Raw genomic sequence first — 19,880 nt, 5'->3', positions numbered from 1 at the left:
GCTCCTGTGATGACACATTGTCGAGGCGCATCGTGCCTTCTCACTCCACGCTTGGTGCAGGCTTTTTTTTTCTGCTTTTAAGCGGCGACTTGGCCATCCTTTTTTTTCGCCTCTGAGGGCCAGTCTCCATCCTCCGTGTGCAGCCGAGCATGAATCTGCAGCTCGGGGAGGGTTCTGGATGTGTGACAGGCTGCCTGGGAGAGGGGGGTAATTCCGAAGGGCAGCAGAAGTAATAGGGTAATCTATTATACAGTCCAACTCTTTCTTCCTCCTGTTCTTACCCCCCACCTCCTCCTCCTCCTCCTCCTCTTTCAGTCTTTCGCTGCCTCTGCCCTTGCATCAGCATTTCATGAGGACAAATGAGAAGTAGAGTTTAACTGTGCACATTTCCGTGGCCCTCCTGCAGAGCCCAGCACTTTCTCAATTAAACTGAAGTCCATCTGCCCCATCCTTACAAAGCTCTGCCCCCACCGGGTGGGGGGAAGCTCACACAGTTTCCAGCCCAGCGGTGTGTGACCATCATGGTTATCATACATACAACCTACTGTCATATATGTTCTGACACATAGCCTCCACTCCATGTTTCACATGTTTAACCAGCCATGGTGAGCATGTAAAGTCATCCAGTGTACGAAGATGGAGGAAAAAAAAAAAAATTCCGCTCAGTAACTGCTGAGCAAAGTTAAAAAGTAGAATTATTAGTAATCATTTAAAAACACGTCCATCATCTCTTTTTGTTTTTCTCTTTCAAAGGTCAATTTGTTGCCAAATAAAACCTTTCTTTCATCCACCTCCTGCTCTATCTTCAACCCTGAAATCTCTCCATCTTAGTCCCACCTCCCTCAGAGACATGGAGACAGAGTGAAAGAGAGAGAGAGAGCGAGAGAGCTCAGAGCCACCATCTCCTCCTCCTCCTCCTCCTCCTCTTACGCTCCTCTCTTCCAGCACAGCACACACTCTCCCTTCTCTCTGATGCCGACTGGATGCAGACCGGAGGATTTCCAGCAGCTTCCTGAGTCTGTGCTCCCTTTTTCCTCTCTGGATTCCCCCTCTACCCTTTACCCCCTCCTCTTCCTCATCCTCCTCCAGCATCTGGATCTTCTCGTCCTCTTCCTCTGCCCACTCTGTCCTCCTGTTTCTCTCCACCAGGATGTGGCACTCGGTGGCTCTGCTCCTCTCTGGATTCTCCGCTTTGATCCACGGTGAGCCTGCATGCCTTTCCCTGTGTCTGTCTTTCAGGAATCTGATTGCAGCAGCAACATTTTATAGGAATTCAGGAAGTGGAGCCGGTGCTGACCGTGATCCTGTGAAGTACAATAGGGATTTAAAGTAGGAGAAAGACTCCAAGAGAAGCAAAGTGAGAATCTGACTCACCTGTTTGCTTGTTTACAGCTCATAGGTATATTTTTCTGGATGTGTAGCTGGCGCACAGAGGTTGGATGCTGTGCACTCATAAAAAATCTCTTCCATCTCTTTCCATGCCACATGGCTCTATCGGTCTGAATCTGTGTGCACATCTCACACCGAACACCGGTCACCAATCAACTGACCTGCCTGTATAGATCTCTCCCTCTTCCATCTTGCCTCCCTGTTGTGTTGCTGCAGCCGAGCTGACAGGGCTCCGGGAAGCAGCAGTCAGTCGTAGCTGAATGTTAAGGCTGACAGTGGATGTCAGAGCTGAGAGGAGAGCGGGGTGAACTTTCCCCCACAGGCAGCAGCACCAGCAGTGAGACACTGTTCAGCGGCTTTGTTTTGTTTTTTTTAGAAAGTTTCAGGCTGCATTTTCACACACTGACGTGCAAAGACAAAACATTCAAAGCATTTTCCATCACTTTGACATGACAACACCAGGAGAGCTTGCACATCTCTGCCTCTCCTCCACTGAGCCTTAATCCTGTTATATTCTCTGCAGTGAACCCTTATGTTCCATTTTTTTTCAAACTCAGAATCTAAATAATATTTTCTATGTTCTGTTCCGAGTACAGCCCTGCATCTACCAGCAGATTATTCGCATAACAACAGATAAATCCAAGACACAAAAATGAAGATGTTGTAATCAGAATCATCCCCTGTACTTCAGCATTGTGTGTGTACAATTACAACCCTCTAGATGTTGATTGGAAAACTACTGATCTGTTACGAGGTAAAAACAGCTATAAAAAACTGTACTTTTTTCCTTTAGTATAAAGACCGAGGCAGCAGGAGTTACTCTGACTGTGATGTTTTGTGTGGCATTTTTTTTTTGACATTTTATTTTCCACAGGATCAAGTCAAAACCAAGATGAAAACAAAACTATGATTTTTCTGTAGACTGACAGTTCCATCCAGCATTTCCTGTTTCTCTGTGGCCTTGCAGCCAATCCTCTTAAAATAAAAATGACAGAAATGGCACATAAACTACACGTTTTTGGATATTTAGTGAAGAATATTTAAGTTACTGAAAAAAACAATGATAGGACACATTTATAGAGGCAAGATTTTTTGTACCGTGCTGTTATTTTTGCTGATTGTCAGTGTCAACACTGATATATGCACATTTCAACATTAGATTGAGCTGGTCCTATTGCAAGATTAGCATATTACGTTGATTAGTAAACTCTGGCATATCTCAGACATACTGAGTTCACTGACTTCATTTTCATGCATACATTACTGTCCCTAAGATAATATTGTGCATCCTCATTACGCAGTCTGTTCGTTAGGCAGACCTGTAACTCTTCTAACAATGCTAACAGGCTCATCTAATAGCAGCAAGTCCTGGGAGCAGAGACAATAACCTCCCCAAGTCTAACCCCTCAGTGGTCAGCGGTGCATCCTCCTCTCCTTCTACGAACATTTTCATCCAACATTTAATGTGTGCTACCTCTTTAAACTAACCCAATTATACATTAATTATGGCCAATTATTCCCGGATAAGATTGTCCAATATTTCTAATTGGACTCTGTTTAGTTCTCCATGGTGATTTCCTTCTGTGTTAATATTAAATCTTCCATTCTAACTGAGGACCCGGACATTTCTTCCATGTTTTGCTTCACACAGATAGGTGTGACTAATGCTGATAAAAGATCAGTTTTATATTGCGGCTAATTGCATCATTAAATCTGTCGTTTCTCATCCTCTTCTTCACCTCATTTCATGTTAGTCATGTACTTCTAGATGTATTTATAGATATAATAGTAGGTTCATGTCCTCAGGGCAAAACCATCAGGTTTCATTTGCACCGTTTTTATTCAGCATCCTGTCACTTGAGCCTCCAGAGGCTTTCCTTGAATGTTGCTGTCATTTCTGTTTCCTTGTACAAGAAACACAAACCTTAGACAGGTTGATAGGTGAGAACTAACCGTTAACATACAAATGTTAGCTTTATATTTCTTTTCAGTGTCGTTACAAGGTCCTCACCAGAGGAACCTGCTGAAGAACCTCCTGAAGGACTACAACCACATGGAGCGGCCCGTGGGCAACGACTCCCACCCTCTCACTGTCACCTTCTCCCTCAGCTTGATACAGATCATGGATGTGGTAGGTGTCCATCTAGCATTTGTTGTTAATATGTATAGTATTTAATAGGGATGCAGAGTAATATTTGTCTTAAGAGTAAGAAAAATAAAAAATGTTTTAAATGTTTTGCAGGATGAGAAAAACCAGGTGTTAACCTCTAATATGTGGCTGCGGATGGTAAGGACTGAATGTTTGGTGGGGTGATATTTTCTGGTTTAGATTTCAGGTTTCTATAAAGATTATGGTCAAGACAAAGGCAGTTATTTGTCTGGGTTTTATGCAGTTTTATGCATCTGTCTGTGTGTGTTAAAGAATTGGTTCGACCACTATCTCCAGTGGAACCAGAGTGAACATCCTGGTGTAAAAAATCTCCGCTTCACCACAGATCAGGTCTGGACACCAGACATCCTGCTCTACAACAGGTAAAACACACATAAAAACACACACCAAACACCCACATCAGTAAGTAATGCCCCCCTCCCTGTGCTTTCTCAGTGCAGATGATGACTTTGACTCCACCTTTAAGACCAACGTCCTGGTGAACTCCAGCGGCTACGCTACGTACCTGCCTCCAGGTAGGTCTGTTCCTTCTTTTTAATCCCTTTCCTGTCTTCCTATCAGCTTCCCTCATTTCCCCGAGGTGCAACGGCAGCATCTCATTCTGCAGCCTCGGCATGATTCCTCCGCTTGTACACTTGACATTAATATTTTAGCAGAATAAACAGCATCCCTGGTTAGCAACTGGTCATGGATTACCAGTGCTGTGAGTAACAGCTATTAATGGGAGACTCTCGCCTCCTCTGCCTCCCGTCTTAACCCAAACGTGTGACCCATGCAGGCCTGTGAAAGTAATGACTCTCCTGTGTTTACACAGTAGACTCCCCTGTGTAAGAGCTGAGGGGAAAGTCGAGGAGTGCAAGCTTAAAAATCCACCTAATTCTAACAGGGTGGATTTTGCCATGTTTATTAATAGGCTGCAGCTGCATAAATACAGCTGCTTAATGCTGTTGTTTGGATCAATAGGTGAAACAGAAAACACCTGGTTTGGTACAATGAGAACGAAAAGAGAGGTGGAGTAAAGCGAAAAGAAATCTGACGCTTGTGATTCCTGAGCTCTGCCTTGTTGTCAGTAAAGTAAAGGCAACAGGTTTGTGGGTGGCAGGAGTCTGACAGAGTAAATAATTCAGATGTGGAGGATCCGTGCGCTGCATATCATCAGACAACGTCTGCAGAGGTAAAGGTGTTTCATTTGTGTTCATGGCGTTTACATGAGATAAGGGCGGTTAACAGGTTTTCGGTTTATTTCAGAATTGAATGACATTTACAAGAAGGTAATCTTGTCTTGAGGCTTGTAATGGCTTCTTGGGAAGTGATGCTCAGAATGATGGAGATGTATTTTGGGAGCTGCATGTGCTGCGAGACAGAAATTGTTCCTGAGCAGCAGAAGCAGAAAAAAATAATGATAAATAAACTATTTTCTTTGAGAGTGTTGCTTCAAGGTTACCGGTTATCTTTAAGAGGGAGGTTCCAGAAATATACAGAAGGTGCAAAAGCAGACTTTCAGTTAATCAGTGTAATTTAGTGCCTTAGGAGCTCATAATGGGGATAATTATAAAGACATTTCCCTCATGGAGCAAAGGCAAAGAACTTTGTATGATTGAGTTTTAAAGAGCAAGAAGTGCATAAAAAGACAGTTTTTTTTTAACTTTCTGCCATTTTTGTGATCAGCCTTTGTTTCAACCTGCTAACAAAAACTTGCATTACACTCAGGGGATTGCCTTGCATGTCGGCAGACTCATAATGGACGCGAAGCTTCATAGGCATTTGTTTGCCTGATTCATTTATTTCAGTAATTACTTTAAGGGCTGCGCTTTGCCAGCGACCACTGCGAGGATGATTGTGATTCTTCGTCTGTGGATGTGGATACCAGCGGGTCCACATCCATTCCAGCCTGCCTATGCACACGCATTTGTTTTGCATAATAGAAGCAGTAATCTGATTAGGGTGTTATACAAAATCTTATTTTTCAGTGCCACTGTTTATGTTTTCTTCCACTGCTGAGGCTCAGCTTGTAGCTGTGTGTGCAGCAGAGACTGTCTGAGACCTTTGAGTGACAATACTGCCGCCAGGAAGTATTTTTATAGACATGTTTCTTTGTTTCTAATCCAGTCTTCCCTTCGTCTTTCACTTTTTCAGCCTCCGAATTCATTTTCACAACCTCTGCAGTCCAGCACTGTTCATGCAACTCCTCTGTTGGAGATGCAGCACTTTTTTCAAAGACAAAAAGGTTGTTGAGCAAAGTCTTGAACTGATTCTCTCTAACAAGCAGCTTGATATTCAGGACAGACTCCCAGCAAAACATAAGAGGTCCTCCAATACATCTTTCCCTGCCTCTTCTGTACAGGACTCTGCAGGGGTCAATACTGTCATTTAGACAATTGATTGTGGAGCTTTAACGCCCTGCCTTCTGTCCCTTTGTCTTCTCCCTCAGGAATCTTTATGAGCACATGCAATGTGGATGTTCGGTGGTTCCCTTTTGACATCCAGAAATGTGAGCTTAAATTCGGCTCTTGGACCTACGACGGCTGGCTGCTGGACCTCCAGATGGAGGAATCTGACATCTCCGGCTACATGCCCAATGGGGAGTGGGACCTGATCGGTTAGTAAGGAGAAGCACTGACTCTTCATTAACAATATCAGTCACAGAGCAACAGAAAAAGATTCTTCATGCTCTTCCAGGTGTTCCCGGCACCAGAAACGAGGTCTTCTATGACTGCTGTAAGGAGCCCTACCCTGACGTGACCTTCATCATTACAATACGGCGCCGGACACTCTACTACGCCCTGAACCTGCTCATCCCATGTGTGCTGCTGTCCTCTATGACCCTGCTAATCTTTGTGCTGCCAGCTGACTCTGGGGAGAAGATATCTCTGGGTGAGTGGACGACAAAAACTGCTGATATAAGATAAATAGCATACACCTTTATGCACTCTGGACCGATACACACACCCCAGACACAACAAGCCAACATAAAAGATCTAGCAGCGATGACAGACTATGGTGTCACAGCACAACTACACTTAAACGCACCACAACCCCAGGTAAAACATATCCTGTGTGGTGGTGTAAACGGAAATAACAAAGCAGTGTTTGCTTACAGCACACCAACCCACAGCCTGGTCAGCCACGTTGTTGTGTGACATGTTCAGAGATCGGTTGTGTGCGCCATCTCAGCTTTGTGGTCACTTGCTTCTGCTTCTCGTACTGAACCACCAATCAGAGTAACCTCTCCTGCATCATCACTACACTCTAGTCCCATCCCATAATGTGAAATCATCACATAATTCTGAATCCATTGTTTTTTGCACACAGACACAAACTGTTCATGACAGCAGGCACATACTTTAAACTAATGCATTTAAATTGGAGCTGTGTTTGGTGTCTGCAGCACATTTTCTTCCCAGTGAAATGACCTAATTTAATACATAGCTTCATGCAGACTGACACAAATTTTTGCAAAAACTTCCACTATGGGAGCCCATGGCTTGGTGTGTTACAGCCCTAAAACTGAGGTTAAACTGAGGGTAAATCAACCCTTAGAATACTCAAAAGGGGACTTAAAGAGACTTTTTCTCCACATGCTGCCACTGCACTCAATATCGCTAAGGTAATCACCACCAGGCCCACCCTCAACATCCAACATACTCATAAAGTACAAATAAAAATCTCCAACTGAAGTCCTCCCATTGGAGGGAATATATGAGCATTCACAATACGTAAACCTCCAAAAAATAAAAAGGAGCAGCACAGAAGACTATATGTGGAGACATGAAAAAGGCAGAGGGAGCGGGTGCAGGTGCTAAAAGAGGAGAGGGATTACAGGATAAAACAGAAAGATGAGAAATGCGAGGAGGAGGAACAGAGACCGAAGGTGGCACACAGATAACAGGAGACAGGAGAAGAATTTGAAAAGGATGAGAGAGGACAGCACAAAAGAGAGAGGGAGAACTGATGATGAGGAGGAGAAGGTAGGGGACAACCAAATCGCAATACAATAGGCTGGAAAGGAGAGAGAGAGAGTGAGAGAGAGAGAGAGAGAGAGAGAGAGAGAGAGGAAGCGGTGCTGGGATCAAACCACAGTGGCACATTTAAAATCAGTTTAACCTGTTTAGAGATGAATGGATGTCTGACTTTACAGAGCGGAAAAGAAACTAATACAAGAGCATAGTGACAAAAAATAAATTGTTTGTCGTTTGTGCCGATAAGAAATTATTTTTTAAACATGCTAATGCAGAAATGCTAAATATTGCAGTCCCTACCATGGCCACTTGAGGGTGGCTAAAAGCAAGTCGACCAAGCAGAAATAAGCATGTTTTCTTTATAGAGAACTGAATTTAAATGAGTTTGATCAATTTATTGGATCAGCTGACAGGCAGCGGGTTGGTATTTAAAGGTGATTAAAACAAACTTCTGTGTTTATACAGTGGAAATTGGGGCCATTCACAAGATACTAGTGCTTTTATGCTAACCTAACATATGGACTGATAGCCTATGCTATGCTATATAATGCTAATGGAACCCAACGTGATCTGATAATGGGTAATGGGACTGATATAGCCGCAACACACTCAGACGTCTGAGGTTGGACTCCCCCTGACACCGTGAGCTGTTTTGTTTTTACTTTTGTTTTTGCCTGGGGTTAAGTTTTGTTTTTAGCTGTGAAGTTAGGCATAAAAACACTAGTGGTTAAGGCATTTTACAAGGGAAAATGTTCCCATCAGTACAGATGTACAGACGTGGACGGAGGAATAAGCACATGTACCTAAGTTACAGTAAATTGTGTTCTTCAAAGAAATATTTTTGGCCATTAGTTGTTTTTTAAAATTGACAATTAGTTGATTTTTTCCCGGCAAAAAAAACCATTACATAAAAACTATTTAAACATTACATTAGAGATTGCATAGACTGAAAATGGAGTAAAAATCATTAGCTCCAGCCTTGTTTCTGCTGTCACATGATTGCATTGTCTCAGCAAAAATAGCCTTAAATTTGGACAGTAATGCTTTCTGGTTAATGTTATTTGACTCACGTCTGAGTGGGAGGAACCTCTGAGGGAAGCCGCAGCAGCATTGTCAAAGCATATCCTTAACCTCAATACAGGATGCATTAAGCAGCATTTCTCCAACGGGGAAAAAAAATGCAAAGCCTTACACACACAGCCAATTAACCTATTGATGTAATTAAGGCTAGTGAATTGATTGGTGGCGGGGGGGAGCTTACACACTGCCCTCCAGGAAAATACTCTGTCACATTCACTTGATGGAGGAGACACAGGGACCAAGTGGCTTAGCCTTCAGGGCGTGCTTTTAAAAAAGAGGAAATGTCACTTCTGAGAAAAAAAGCAGAATAAAGAACACATTTTTAATTCACTTAATAACCTAAAGAGCATTCATATTTTATCTGTAGACCTGAGAGTTTAATTGAATGCTTCTGAATGGGGACGGTTATGCCAGCAAAGCACTCCTTAAATTCTGTTTGTTGGAGACAGATAGAGTGGGAGGTGGATGAATGAAGATGAGTTTCAGTGCAGGAGTGTGTAAGGTGTGTGTGTGTGTGTTCATGTGCACACAGATGTGGACTTAAAAAATGGTTACTTGCTGCACAGAAGTGCTTTTTGCTGGAGAGAGAGGGGGGAATGTCAAAAAGTAATTCACTGTATGAGCATTAGCCGGTCATTTCCATAAATCGAACCTGATCCATCCAGAGTGTGACTATTTATCAAAACACCAAACACACTAATGTGGTTTTCTCACAAGAAGACACGGTGACTCAGGAGACGAGGCTGAACCACGGTATTGATTGCTTAAGAAAATGTAGTTAAATCATGAAGTTCTTTCTATCTGTAGGTATCACCGTGCTGCTGTCCCTCACTGTTTTCATGCTGCTGGTCGCAGAGATCATGCCAGCCACATCTGACTCCGTCCCTCTTATAGGTATGTAAAAAGCCATACGCATATTTTCATAAGAAGTTTGTCTATAAGTGTGACAAATGATCGCCAATAAGATTCAAGCTCATTAGAGATACTGCATGAAGTTTCTGTCAATATTTGGTCTCCACTGTTTTTGTGATTCACAAGTCTGGTCATTAGCATGCTAATATCTGATGATTAGATAAAGCTGCATGGAAAGGCAAAATTATGTTAGATCAATTTACCAATATTATCAACATTAGCTCTGTGTTGTTAGCCAGGTTTGCTTTCAGATCAGGAACCGACACATCCTCAGATGGATAAAAGTGACAGAGAAGGGGGGAAATATGCAGTCGCAACATGCTGCTACAAAGTGGCAGAGCTGCAAAACTGCCAGAAAAACATATAACAACAGAATTTATTTTCGCCACCTGCTCACCCTCAAATTTAATTGGCCAAATTGATGACGGGCACACTGCTGGGAATGATGTTTGGCGAGTAAGGACTGCGGCCAGAGACAGATGCAAGGCCATCTTTGCCTAAAGACACAAATCCTGATCGTTAAAAAAGAAAAGTTAAAATGCAGAGTCATAATTATCAGAGCGTTGCCTTCAGCATAATTTTTATTACAAGTAACTACCCTGATCTTAATCTGTTGATGCTTTTGTCAATGCTAGCAGGAGGTACAGAAGCATCTCAGGTTGATATCTCACAAAGGATGAGCTCAATAAAAAAAAGAAAAAAAAAACATCTTGAGAATCTTTTGTGTTTCAAAAGAAGAAGTAATAAAAACAGCTCATCTCACAGTGCGTAAAACTGAATTAAAGTGTAAACCTAATATAAAAGAATGACCTTGTTGATTCATTCCACAGTAAAAAGGCTTTTGTCGGCTTGTTTGTTAAACCAGAATCTGTGGGGGTTGTTAACAATCCAGTAGGAAATGACAGTATGTGTGCACAGTGATGGAAACACGTCATGTTGATACCATTCTGCACCTCCTAGGTCAATACTTTGCCAGTATAATGATCATTGTGGGCATGTCAGTCATCGCTACGGTGGTGGTTCTACAGTATCATCACCACGATCCGAACGGGGGAAACATGCCGAAATGGGTGAGTTTAACACGACCTCACATTCACACATCATGCTTCCTGACTTGTTAAATAAACGGCCGGTCCTCCTCCTCCTATACATGCCTTAATCTCCACTCTCACTTTCCTTAGCAGCCATTTTTAAAATGCAATTTCACCCGTTTGTTGGTGCTACCTGTGCTCCTCTGCCAGCTTCCATTCCTCTTTTTATTTCTCTGACTTCCTTGGCTGTGACTCATCGAGCAGTGTCAGTCTGCCTGAGTGTGTTCATCAAATGCCTCACCACAGACTTCAACTGGAGTGCATTTCAAAGCGCTCTGGATATGTGGGCGGATTCAAATCGACTCCTTTTTTTTCTATTTTTCTTTTAATGCTAAAAAATGCATCAAAACTGAGACGTGTAGAAAGAATATCTAATATATAAATACATTGTCTAATATGTCTATAATATTAATAAAATGGACAATCCTGCATTTATTGATATATGTACAAGTTGCATGTGGGTGCAGATGCAGTATGTATTGACACATTGGAAGGACGTTCTGTTGATAAATAGCCTGTTCAGACAGTCCAATGGCCAATTAACAAGCTAATTGATGTGGTTCAGAGGAGGGCATCGAACCAGCACAGTTCATAATTACAGCCTGGACAAAAACAACATCAGCAGTGCAGCAACTACAGGGACTGTTACCTGGATGGTAAACATGCCCGGTGGAAGCTAATTGAGCAGTCATCTGGACATTAGCTTCTCATTAGAGGGCCAGACACCCATCTGGATGCTGCCGTTTGCCCTTTCAGGGGACATTTTCCGATATTGTGGAAAGACAGAGAGAGAGAGAGAGAGAGAGAGAGAGAGAGAAGTGTGTGGCGCTAATCTCCTCTTTATCTAAAAGCTGTGGTTTACTGAAACATTAGTACAAGCTCATTGCTGTTATGAAGCAGTAATCTGACAGTCAATTGAAACATTTCCACTGTTTCCATTTAATGCTGCCTTGTAAGAATCCTCTTTGTTGGGAATCCATTTAAAGCAAAAAATCTTCTTTGCCTCGGGCACTTCAACACGGCGTCTCCGCCGAGGAGCTTATTCTTGCACTCATACAAGCGCTGTTGCAGTTTGAAACAAAAACACAAGACTGAAAACAGAACCAACACCAGCTAGCAACAAATGAGGCTATTAGTCTGGATGTCAGAGAGTGTAGGTGGTGTTCTGAAGACTCTGCAGCTCCTCCTCTCCTGAACATCTCTCTCTCTCTTTTCTCTATAGGTGCAGCTTGTTTTGCTACAGTGGGTTGCGTGGTTCTTGCGTATGAAGCGGCCGGGAGAAAATGACGACCCAGACCGGCCCCCGTGTGCCCCACACTTGCGTCGCTGCTCTTCAGGATCACAGAGTGGGAGCATCCCCAACCCTCCGGACCCGACTCTCCACCCACTGCACCCACAGAACCTTGCTCCTCTCCAAACAGGGCCCCTTCACGCTGGGCACCCTCACCTTCATGTTCAGTCTAGTGCTAACAACAATGGGAACCTTCTTTACATGGGTTTTCAGAGCATGGAGGACCCTTCAGCGCTTGCAGAGCCGGTTCAAAGGAACAACATCTCTGCGGGGCCGCCACGTGTGGCAGGCAGCCCGCCTCCACACCTGCCATCTCAGTTTTGCAGTTCCCCACCACCACCTACCCCTAACATGGATACTGTAGGGTGTCCCAGCACTGTCTCCAGTGGTGGGGGCTTTGGAGGCGGCACTGGAGGGCTTGGAGGGTGTTCGACTGCAGGGATCGGAGATCCCCAGCTCCAGGCGATCCTGGAGGAGGTGCGGTACATGGCGGATCGTTTCCGGGAGCAGGATGAGGCTGAGAGTGTGGCTGATCAGTGGAAGTTCGCAGGTGCTGTGATTGATCGCCTCTGCTTGGTGGCATTTAGCGTTTTCAACATCATATGCACCATCTCCATCCTCATGTCTGCTCCCAACTTTGTGGATGCTATTTCAAAGGACTTTGTTTGAAAGCAAAGGGGGAAAAACGAGAAGGAGAAGCGTGAAGGAAAGGAGGGAATTAAATATAGGATAAAGGATGGAGTGGGCCCTGATCCAAGGAAACACAATTTCCAGCAAACCGTAGTCTCTGTGATTTGTGATTGCAAGGAACTGAGAAACTGAAAAAAAAAAAACAAATGGTTTTCTTTGCAATACATTCTGTTTTGTGAAATATAAAAAGGAAACAGATGAAGAAGGGAACACAGAGTGAAGTTTAAATGAGATTAGGGTGAGCAGGGTGCTTAATCAGATTCTTGACAAGGTGAAATGGATTCCTCTGCTTAATTCAAAGACTTTCCTCCAAATTAAGGGGAAAGACGAGCCAGGAAGAAAGAGGAGGATTATCAGTTTAATACAACATAAGTTAGAGAGACATTGAAAGAGTAAGAGGGAGAAAGAGACAGATAAATGAGACAGACATTCGACAGTTTTATTTTCTCAAGGAGGGAAGACAGCCCTCACTCCCACATGTTGAGAAAACACTGCAAGTGATGTGAGGACGAGAGGGTGGGAGGAGAGAAGAAGAGAGAGACATTTACAAGGACAGACAACAAAGAGGAGTCATGAAGGAGCGACACCTCGTCCCCAGTGATGCTGGCAGAGTTAGCGGCTTGATGCTTGGATATACAAAAGTGGACCAAAGATCAAGAACGCTGCGGCACAGTGGAACAGAACAGGAACTCATCTATTATTCAATCACATCCATCTAATGACCGTCAAATTGAAAGACCTCGGATAATCTTTAAGACTAATAAGCTTTTAAAAGATGAAGTCCCTTCTCCGCTTGGAGGCCACTTTAAATTTCCAAGGCCTTATCTTTTTGAGACGATTGCCAATCTGCAACAATCAGCAGAGATCAGAAGCTCCCCAGCAGCATGCGCAGTGTGCGGCGCCTATCACATAACTGGGAGTCCGAATTAACCGGTCATCAACAATGCAGTGGGCAGTAGCCGCCCCAAGGCAGAGAGCCTGAACCAATATCTCATGAAACACTTTTCCTAAGTGTATGTGGCAGGTCATAATAGCCCAACAAATCTCACTGGATTTCATGTTAAAGGATTTAATAACTTAAAAGATGGGAGGTTAGGTCTTTTGAAAGAGCACCAGAGGCAGAAAAAAAAGGAAAGAAACGACATTGAAAATCCTAAAATTAACATGAAGGAGCAACATCCCATCAAATTCATGTCAGATCCTTTGAGAGGTTTACAGCTTCATGAGTGATGTGAAATGAGAGATGAGATTTTAATAGGACTATATTTTCATGTAATTGACTCAAGCTTAAATTTATACCGCGACCTTGAGCCAGAGATGATGTGTGCAAAACACAAAAATATGCATTAAAGGAGCAGTGTGCGGGATTCTGGGTGACCTATGATCTGAAATGAGATATAAAGTATGTAATAACCTCCAACCAGAGGAGTAATTGTGTTTTCATTAGCTCAGCTGTAGGTTCTCCTTCATGCTTGGTGAGGGAGAGAAATTAAGCTGGATGCAAGCTCACTTCTAGATGTCACTAACGCCTGCACACTCATCCTTTAAACCTGTTTAAATGTGAGAAAATGGAGAAAATTGCCTTCTCGTCAACCATAGCATTTTGAATGCAATGCAATGCTGAACAAAAGGTTAGCTTAGCTACAATCAAAGGTGCTCCAAATGTTCCAAGAATGGCTCTTGGGCTTTACAGAAGTAGCAGAAATCCAGTGTTAAATGAATGATGTGGTTATATGTGCAGCTTTGCAGCCTCCTGTGGTCGTTTAAGTGCCAGACTCATCACCATGCCAGCCAATAAAAGCCAATAATATGGCATAGATGCTTGTTGCTGACGGGGAAAAAGATTCCCTGATATGTGTTTTAAAACATTGCAAGTAGTTGCCGAGGCTACATTTGATAACATTTCAAACATGATGAAACTTAAAAAAAAAAGAAGAAATGAGGTATGTGGCTACACTTCTCAATGGCAACGCAAATCAAAAGAAATGCACTGATCGTTAAACTGCAAACAGGGAGAGAAACAGGCTTTGAAAACAGACAAATATTAGAAGAGAAGGATGAGTCATTCAGAAACAGCTACACAGCGGGAATCCAGCTGTAAGAGAGTCAATGATCTGTGCAGCTATATTAGTGCTCATGTGGGTACAAATATGACCCAAAGCGACAGATAATAAATACAGATCTGTCAGGAAGTTTTATTCCCATTGTTTTTTTTACAACAGCATTAATGATGGTTGCTATTTGTGACACACACACACACACACACACACCCTGCCTGTGTAAATGTGTTTCCTTGCATTTAAATGGCTGGTAGCTCAATATTTCCAGACTTTAAGCAGAGACTTTAAGCAGTCCCCCTCTGTTTGCCTGATGAAAATCCCGAGAGACAAAACAAGCCACTGAAGGACAAGACTGGTGTCAATCTATTTTTTTGTCATCAACAAATCCCATTAAAAGTAAATTAGATATAGTAAGTCATTACCTAGAACAGCTGGACGTTGCAGGTTTTATTTCAGCAGCAGATTAACATTCATTTGATGCTCTGGTGAGTTTTTATGACAGGAGGGCGATGTGTATGGGATTGACCCTGAATAAAACTGCAGTGCCCGTGGTCATTAATGTGTTTTTAATACTTTTATGACACACAGGAGAGGAATTGGAGTTTAGCTGCACAGGGAAATTATTATTATTATATGCATTTGTCTTTTAATGGGATTTCATGACAAATAAGAAGAAACATCGCCATCTTTACACAAAGATTAAAAAGGACTGAATATGTTTATGACATTCCTGACCAACACTGTCTATCTCTTGTGACAATACATGAGTATTTTCTCACTGTGAACTCCTACACAAACACCGCTGTACAAGTTCTTTATAACTTCTCCACTCCTTCACCATCTGTCTTCTCTCTCTCTCTCTCTTCCTCTTTAAAGTCAGGCAGGAAGTTTACTTTCTGCCCGGGGGAATTTGCAAAAAGGATGTTCTCCTTTGAGCACACACTGACATCTGAACACTCACATCTGTACAGAGCATTTCTCATCCTGAAAATAAAAGAAGATTCTCTCTCTTTTCTTTTTTCTACCACCACCCTTCTGGTCTGCTCTGCTTCGCTTTCTCTGTGTTGACAGTGGCTGGCTCGACACCCAAAAAGAGGAGAAAAATGACAGCAGGGGGGATAAGAGGGGGAGAGAAAGTGCTGACGCACATGCAGTTAGAGCTGGACAGGGCCTTAATTGATCACTCGTTCAGGAAGGAGAGAAGAAGAGAGTATAAGAGGGGGGAGGGCTGGTATGGGAGGAAGAGAAGATGAGGGGAGGGTTAATGGAGGAAAGAGGGGGCATACTGGGTAATTCATCGGATTTATGAGGGACACAGTGGCAGAGGAGATGGGTGCTCAGACAAGTATAACTCAGTCACAGACATCAAATGAAAGGCCACAGTACTACATCACACTGCAAGGGAATATATATATATGACAAATTTTCATGCAACCACATGCACATTAACTGTGCACGTGGGTCTCTGTGTGGCCTTCAGTGTGTCACTCAGTCAGTGTGTCAGACTGAGTAAAAGAGTCAGGGGTGTATTTATAGTAGCGTGCCGGTCTTCATTCAGCCCAGGCAAGGCTCACTGCTTGATGAGCTAACTCAAGGGTCGAAAAAATGTGCAGCGCTAGCAATCTGGCAGCACTTAGATTTACTGTGTTCACTCAGATGGAATAAAAGAAGAGAGAGTGTGTGAAGACTGTGTGTGTGTGTGTGTATGTGTGTGTCCACAGGGAGAAGATGAGCCTCAGGGTCCTCGTATATGCATAGAATCAATCAGTTGTTTATTTTCTACCCCTCCCGATTCTCATTTAATAAGAGAACGCCGACTCTGGCGTCAGATTTTTACCAAATGGGTAATCCAGCCAAACACCCCTGGAAGTAATCAGAAGGCTCACACAGATTTGTAAACATAGTCACAATATGTACGGCTAAAAAGGTGCAAATCAGTGCAAATGAAACAAAAACAAGACTCAACAGAGCTGAGGAATAATACAGTCGTTTAAAATTCACAACATGCTAATTAGAGGCGTGTGGAAAGAACCTATCCATGTGCACGCACACCTGTTCTCTCTGAGAGCCCCAGTGCTCTGTGCTGCACAATAGCATCCCAACATCTTGCGGCTGAGGCCGATCAATGCCTTTTAATTACCAAGGGCCCAAAGCACTGGTCGATACAGCTGACGAGAAGCGGGGAGAGAGAGAGAGAGAGGGAGAGATGAGGAGAGATGCTCCAGACGTTGATTGATACTCACTCCTCCCAGTGAGCCTACCTACAGATGTGTCGTTAGGCTTGATTAATCCTGCCAAGCCACATTCACTCTCTTTACAGACTGCCGTTTAACCAGGCCGGGCCGCCGCGGTCACAAAGTTAAGTGGACACGAGGTGTCTGCCCTAAGGAACACAGGGCCCTTATCCAATAAGTCAAAGGTGGCTGATTCCTACTGTACTGCAGATAACATCCATCCAACATATTCAGCCATGGAGAATCCTCAAGGAAAAAACATACATCCTATATATATATCACATATTATATGTAAAGGATTCTCCTTTTTCATCTCACTTTACTTCGTCACACTGTGACTAATGAACTAAGACTCATCTCTTCATTCATTATTCACAAAGGGTTCTCCAGTGATCTCATACTTCACTTTGATATAACTGTGGGACTCAAAAATAAATGAGATTAATCATCAAAAGGACAAACTATTCTGACATGAGGTGGACAGCAGCATTTATAAGGTTTTTCCTGCACAGACTGTATAACAGGTCAAACACAGACTCAGCCATGGCAGAAATGTGCAGACAAAGCAGAGAATTCTTTCCAGTAAGAAGCAACACGATGATCAGTGAGGGTACTTCTGACTTGGGTTTAATGTCAGTAGCTGTAGTTTCAAGGAAAAACCCTTTAACCTTAGAAATAAACATGGCCTGATTCAATTTTGGTCAGACATAAAGGCCACATGAGGAACTCGGAATGGTGTGTATAATCTGTACCCCTGTCCATATTTGAGAATTCTTATAGGCAACCACCTCTCCCAACCGATCACCCTGTTCTGTCATTTATATGTGAGAATGGGTTGGTACAATGGCCATACTGCTAATAGAGGAATCAGTGTGAGTCCCATAAAAGTCATGTCAGCCGAGCTGGTATGTGTCTTTTATTGTCATGTGATGGCTCTGCCTGATAAAATGCTGTGGGAGCAGAGTCACAGACAGAACCCTGAACCCTGCTGTAATGTAAAATTATTATGAGACTACTCCAGAAATTAAAAAATAAGAAAAACAGCATGTTACAGACAGCTGCTCCTCTCTGGAGAATGTTGCAATTCAGTGCAAGTAAATTTGGTTTACTAAAGAGGAAAAACAAACAGGGATAATCCAGAAATTTTATGCATAAATGAGGTTAGAAGTCTTGATTTAAAAACTGCTATGCCTTTTAATTATGCATACCATAATTATGCAAGTTATATAACATTACTTAAGTTTTCAGATTCTGTTTTGAGAAGACACATAAGAGCAATTTGCTTCAAATAAATACTTAGAAAGAATACACTGAGAAGGGCTTGTCGGAGAGACTCCCACTCAATTTCTTTTCTGAAGCTTCAACACAAGTGGACATTAAGTGGACTTAATACATTTTCCCTCAGGTGTGACCACTAGATAAGCACCCACTCTCCAAGTCTGAGGACATTACTCCAAGCTGACAGCTAAACCTGGTCGACTATTCAGTGGAGAAGAGTACAACCAGAGGGTTTCCCTTTTCCTCCTCCTCTTCCTCCTCCTGCCTGCCACTGGCTGTTGATCCTTCTTAGGTCTTAAGTCTTAAGTCTGATTTTATACTGTTCACCGTAACTCAAGATAACTCACTGATTAATAGGGTGTATTGATACTAGCGGTGCAATAAACACTAATAGACTTTTATTTGTAAAGGCTGCAGACCATTACAGAATAATTGTATATACTAAATCACAGCGTAGAAGACAGAGAAGCGACGCAAACTACAGTGATTAAACTGACTCAGTGTTGTCAACAATACTTTGTAACAACAATATGCTACAGTCAGCACTGGCTGAGAAAATGGACAACACTGACTCAACGTCATGGTCCACAAGGACATGTTGGCAACCCTAGACAAGGGAAGGGGGGGGGGTGTTCCTTCCTACAGCATGGTAGGGGAGTGGCACACAGACGCTGGAAGATGAACCCTGATCCATGCAACTGATAACACACAATGATCATCCAGATCTATAACAGGGTCTAATAATGCACTGGTACATTGCCACAGAGCCGAACACGTCCATGCAGGTACCAGACTCCAAATGACCAAGGCGTCAGCTCCAGGTCTAGCTTATGTCAAGGGACAAAATGCCAGTTTTTGGTAAGTTCTTATGACTTTTTCCAGCAATGTGTAACTATGTTTGAGACTTGTGTTTATCACTAAACATGAGAAATCACTTTGACGCTGATGATGACATCATTTCCGCTCTGGACCACTTTCTAGAAGTTCCAGCTCTGTGTGCTCTGTGCCTACTGGACTATGTGTGCACATGTAAGGGAGACTGTGCCAGATGACAAAACAGACTGCTACCATAAGGCATTGGCTTATTAAATCCAGTATTTAATATCAGAGCTGACAGTTTATATGTAAATAAGGCTTAACACTGAGCCAAGCCTGATAGGGAATAGTGGGTAGGCGGACAGAGGAAAGAGTGCAGGTAGTAAAGTCACGACGGCAGCCAGCAGTCAGCACATAGCACCCACCTGAGACAGCACTAATGAGATGAGTATTTTCACCTCAGTGGTGCCAATGCACACAACATTTTATGGGCTTGGTTCCACAGGGTGCATTAAGAGGACTTGTATTTTTGGTTTGAATAATGTCTCACCGTGCTGACTTCCCCACGGACTGCAACAGTTCCTGTTGAGCACAACGTACAGCTTAAAGATTTGTGCAGCAGCATGTGACCATCAAAATGTCACAGTGCCAGAATAATGTGCCCGCAGACTTGTTATTTGGAGGGTACCTGCCCTGGGTGCAGTTATACACTGTGCAGCTCTGTTCCTACAAAAACCTGAGGCTATTTGCAGACAAAAAGGACAGGACAAACACAGAACAGGAGGTTTTCCGTTTAGTCCCAGGAAGTTGTGACCATTTCTTTTCTATTCATCTTAAATCTTCGTGAGCTACTGCACTGTTGCTCTGCCAGCAAACTGTCATATCTGTTCCTTGTCATGATCGGCCCTCC

At 43.0% G+C, this 19,880-nt stretch overlaps 1 protein-coding gene across 1 annotated transcript; it reads left to right on the top strand.

Annotated features, from left to right (window-relative positions):
• Positions 1-941: 941 nt before the first annotated feature.
• On the top strand, positions 942-12,602 carry chrna11 (cholinergic receptor, nicotinic, alpha 11). The gene is made up of 10 exons (XM_028426255.1): positions 942-1,202; positions 3,381-3,520; positions 3,632-3,676; positions 3,812-3,921; positions 3,995-4,074; positions 5,991-6,158; positions 6,239-6,433; positions 9,406-9,492; positions 10,471-10,580; positions 11,824-12,602. The coding sequence occupies exons 1-10, from the start codon at positions 1,151-1,153 to the stop codon at positions 12,559-12,561; spliced, it is 1,725 nt and encodes a 574-aa protein (XP_028282056.1). The 5' UTR covers positions 942-1,150; the 3' UTR covers positions 12,562-12,602.
• The last annotated feature ends 7,278 nt before the right edge of the window (positions 12,603-19,880 follow it).

This window comes from Parambassis ranga, chromosome 2 (assembly GCF_900634625.1).
Source record: "Parambassis ranga chromosome 2, fParRan2.1, whole genome shotgun sequence".
Lineage (NCBI taxonomy): Eukaryota > Metazoa > Chordata > Actinopteri > Ambassidae > Parambassis > Parambassis ranga.
The sequence above is the reverse complement of the archived record's forward strand: the minus strand, read 5'-3'. Positions and strand labels throughout refer to the sequence as shown.

Excerpts from the sequence above, each read along its gene's own strand:
- chrna11 (XM_028426255.1), top strand. The coding sequence starts at position 1,151 with ATGTGGCACTCGGTGGCTCTGCTCCTCTCTGGATTCTCCGCTTTGATC. Across the intron at positions 3,521-3,631 it reads TGATACAGATCATGGATGTG|GATGAGAAAAACCAGGTGTT; the intron begins GTAGGTGTCCAT and ends AATGTTTTGCAG. Across the intron at positions 6,159-6,238 it reads TGGGGAGTGGGACCTGATCG|GTGTTCCCGGCACCAGAAAC; the intron begins GTTAGTAAGGAG and ends ATGCTCTTCCAG.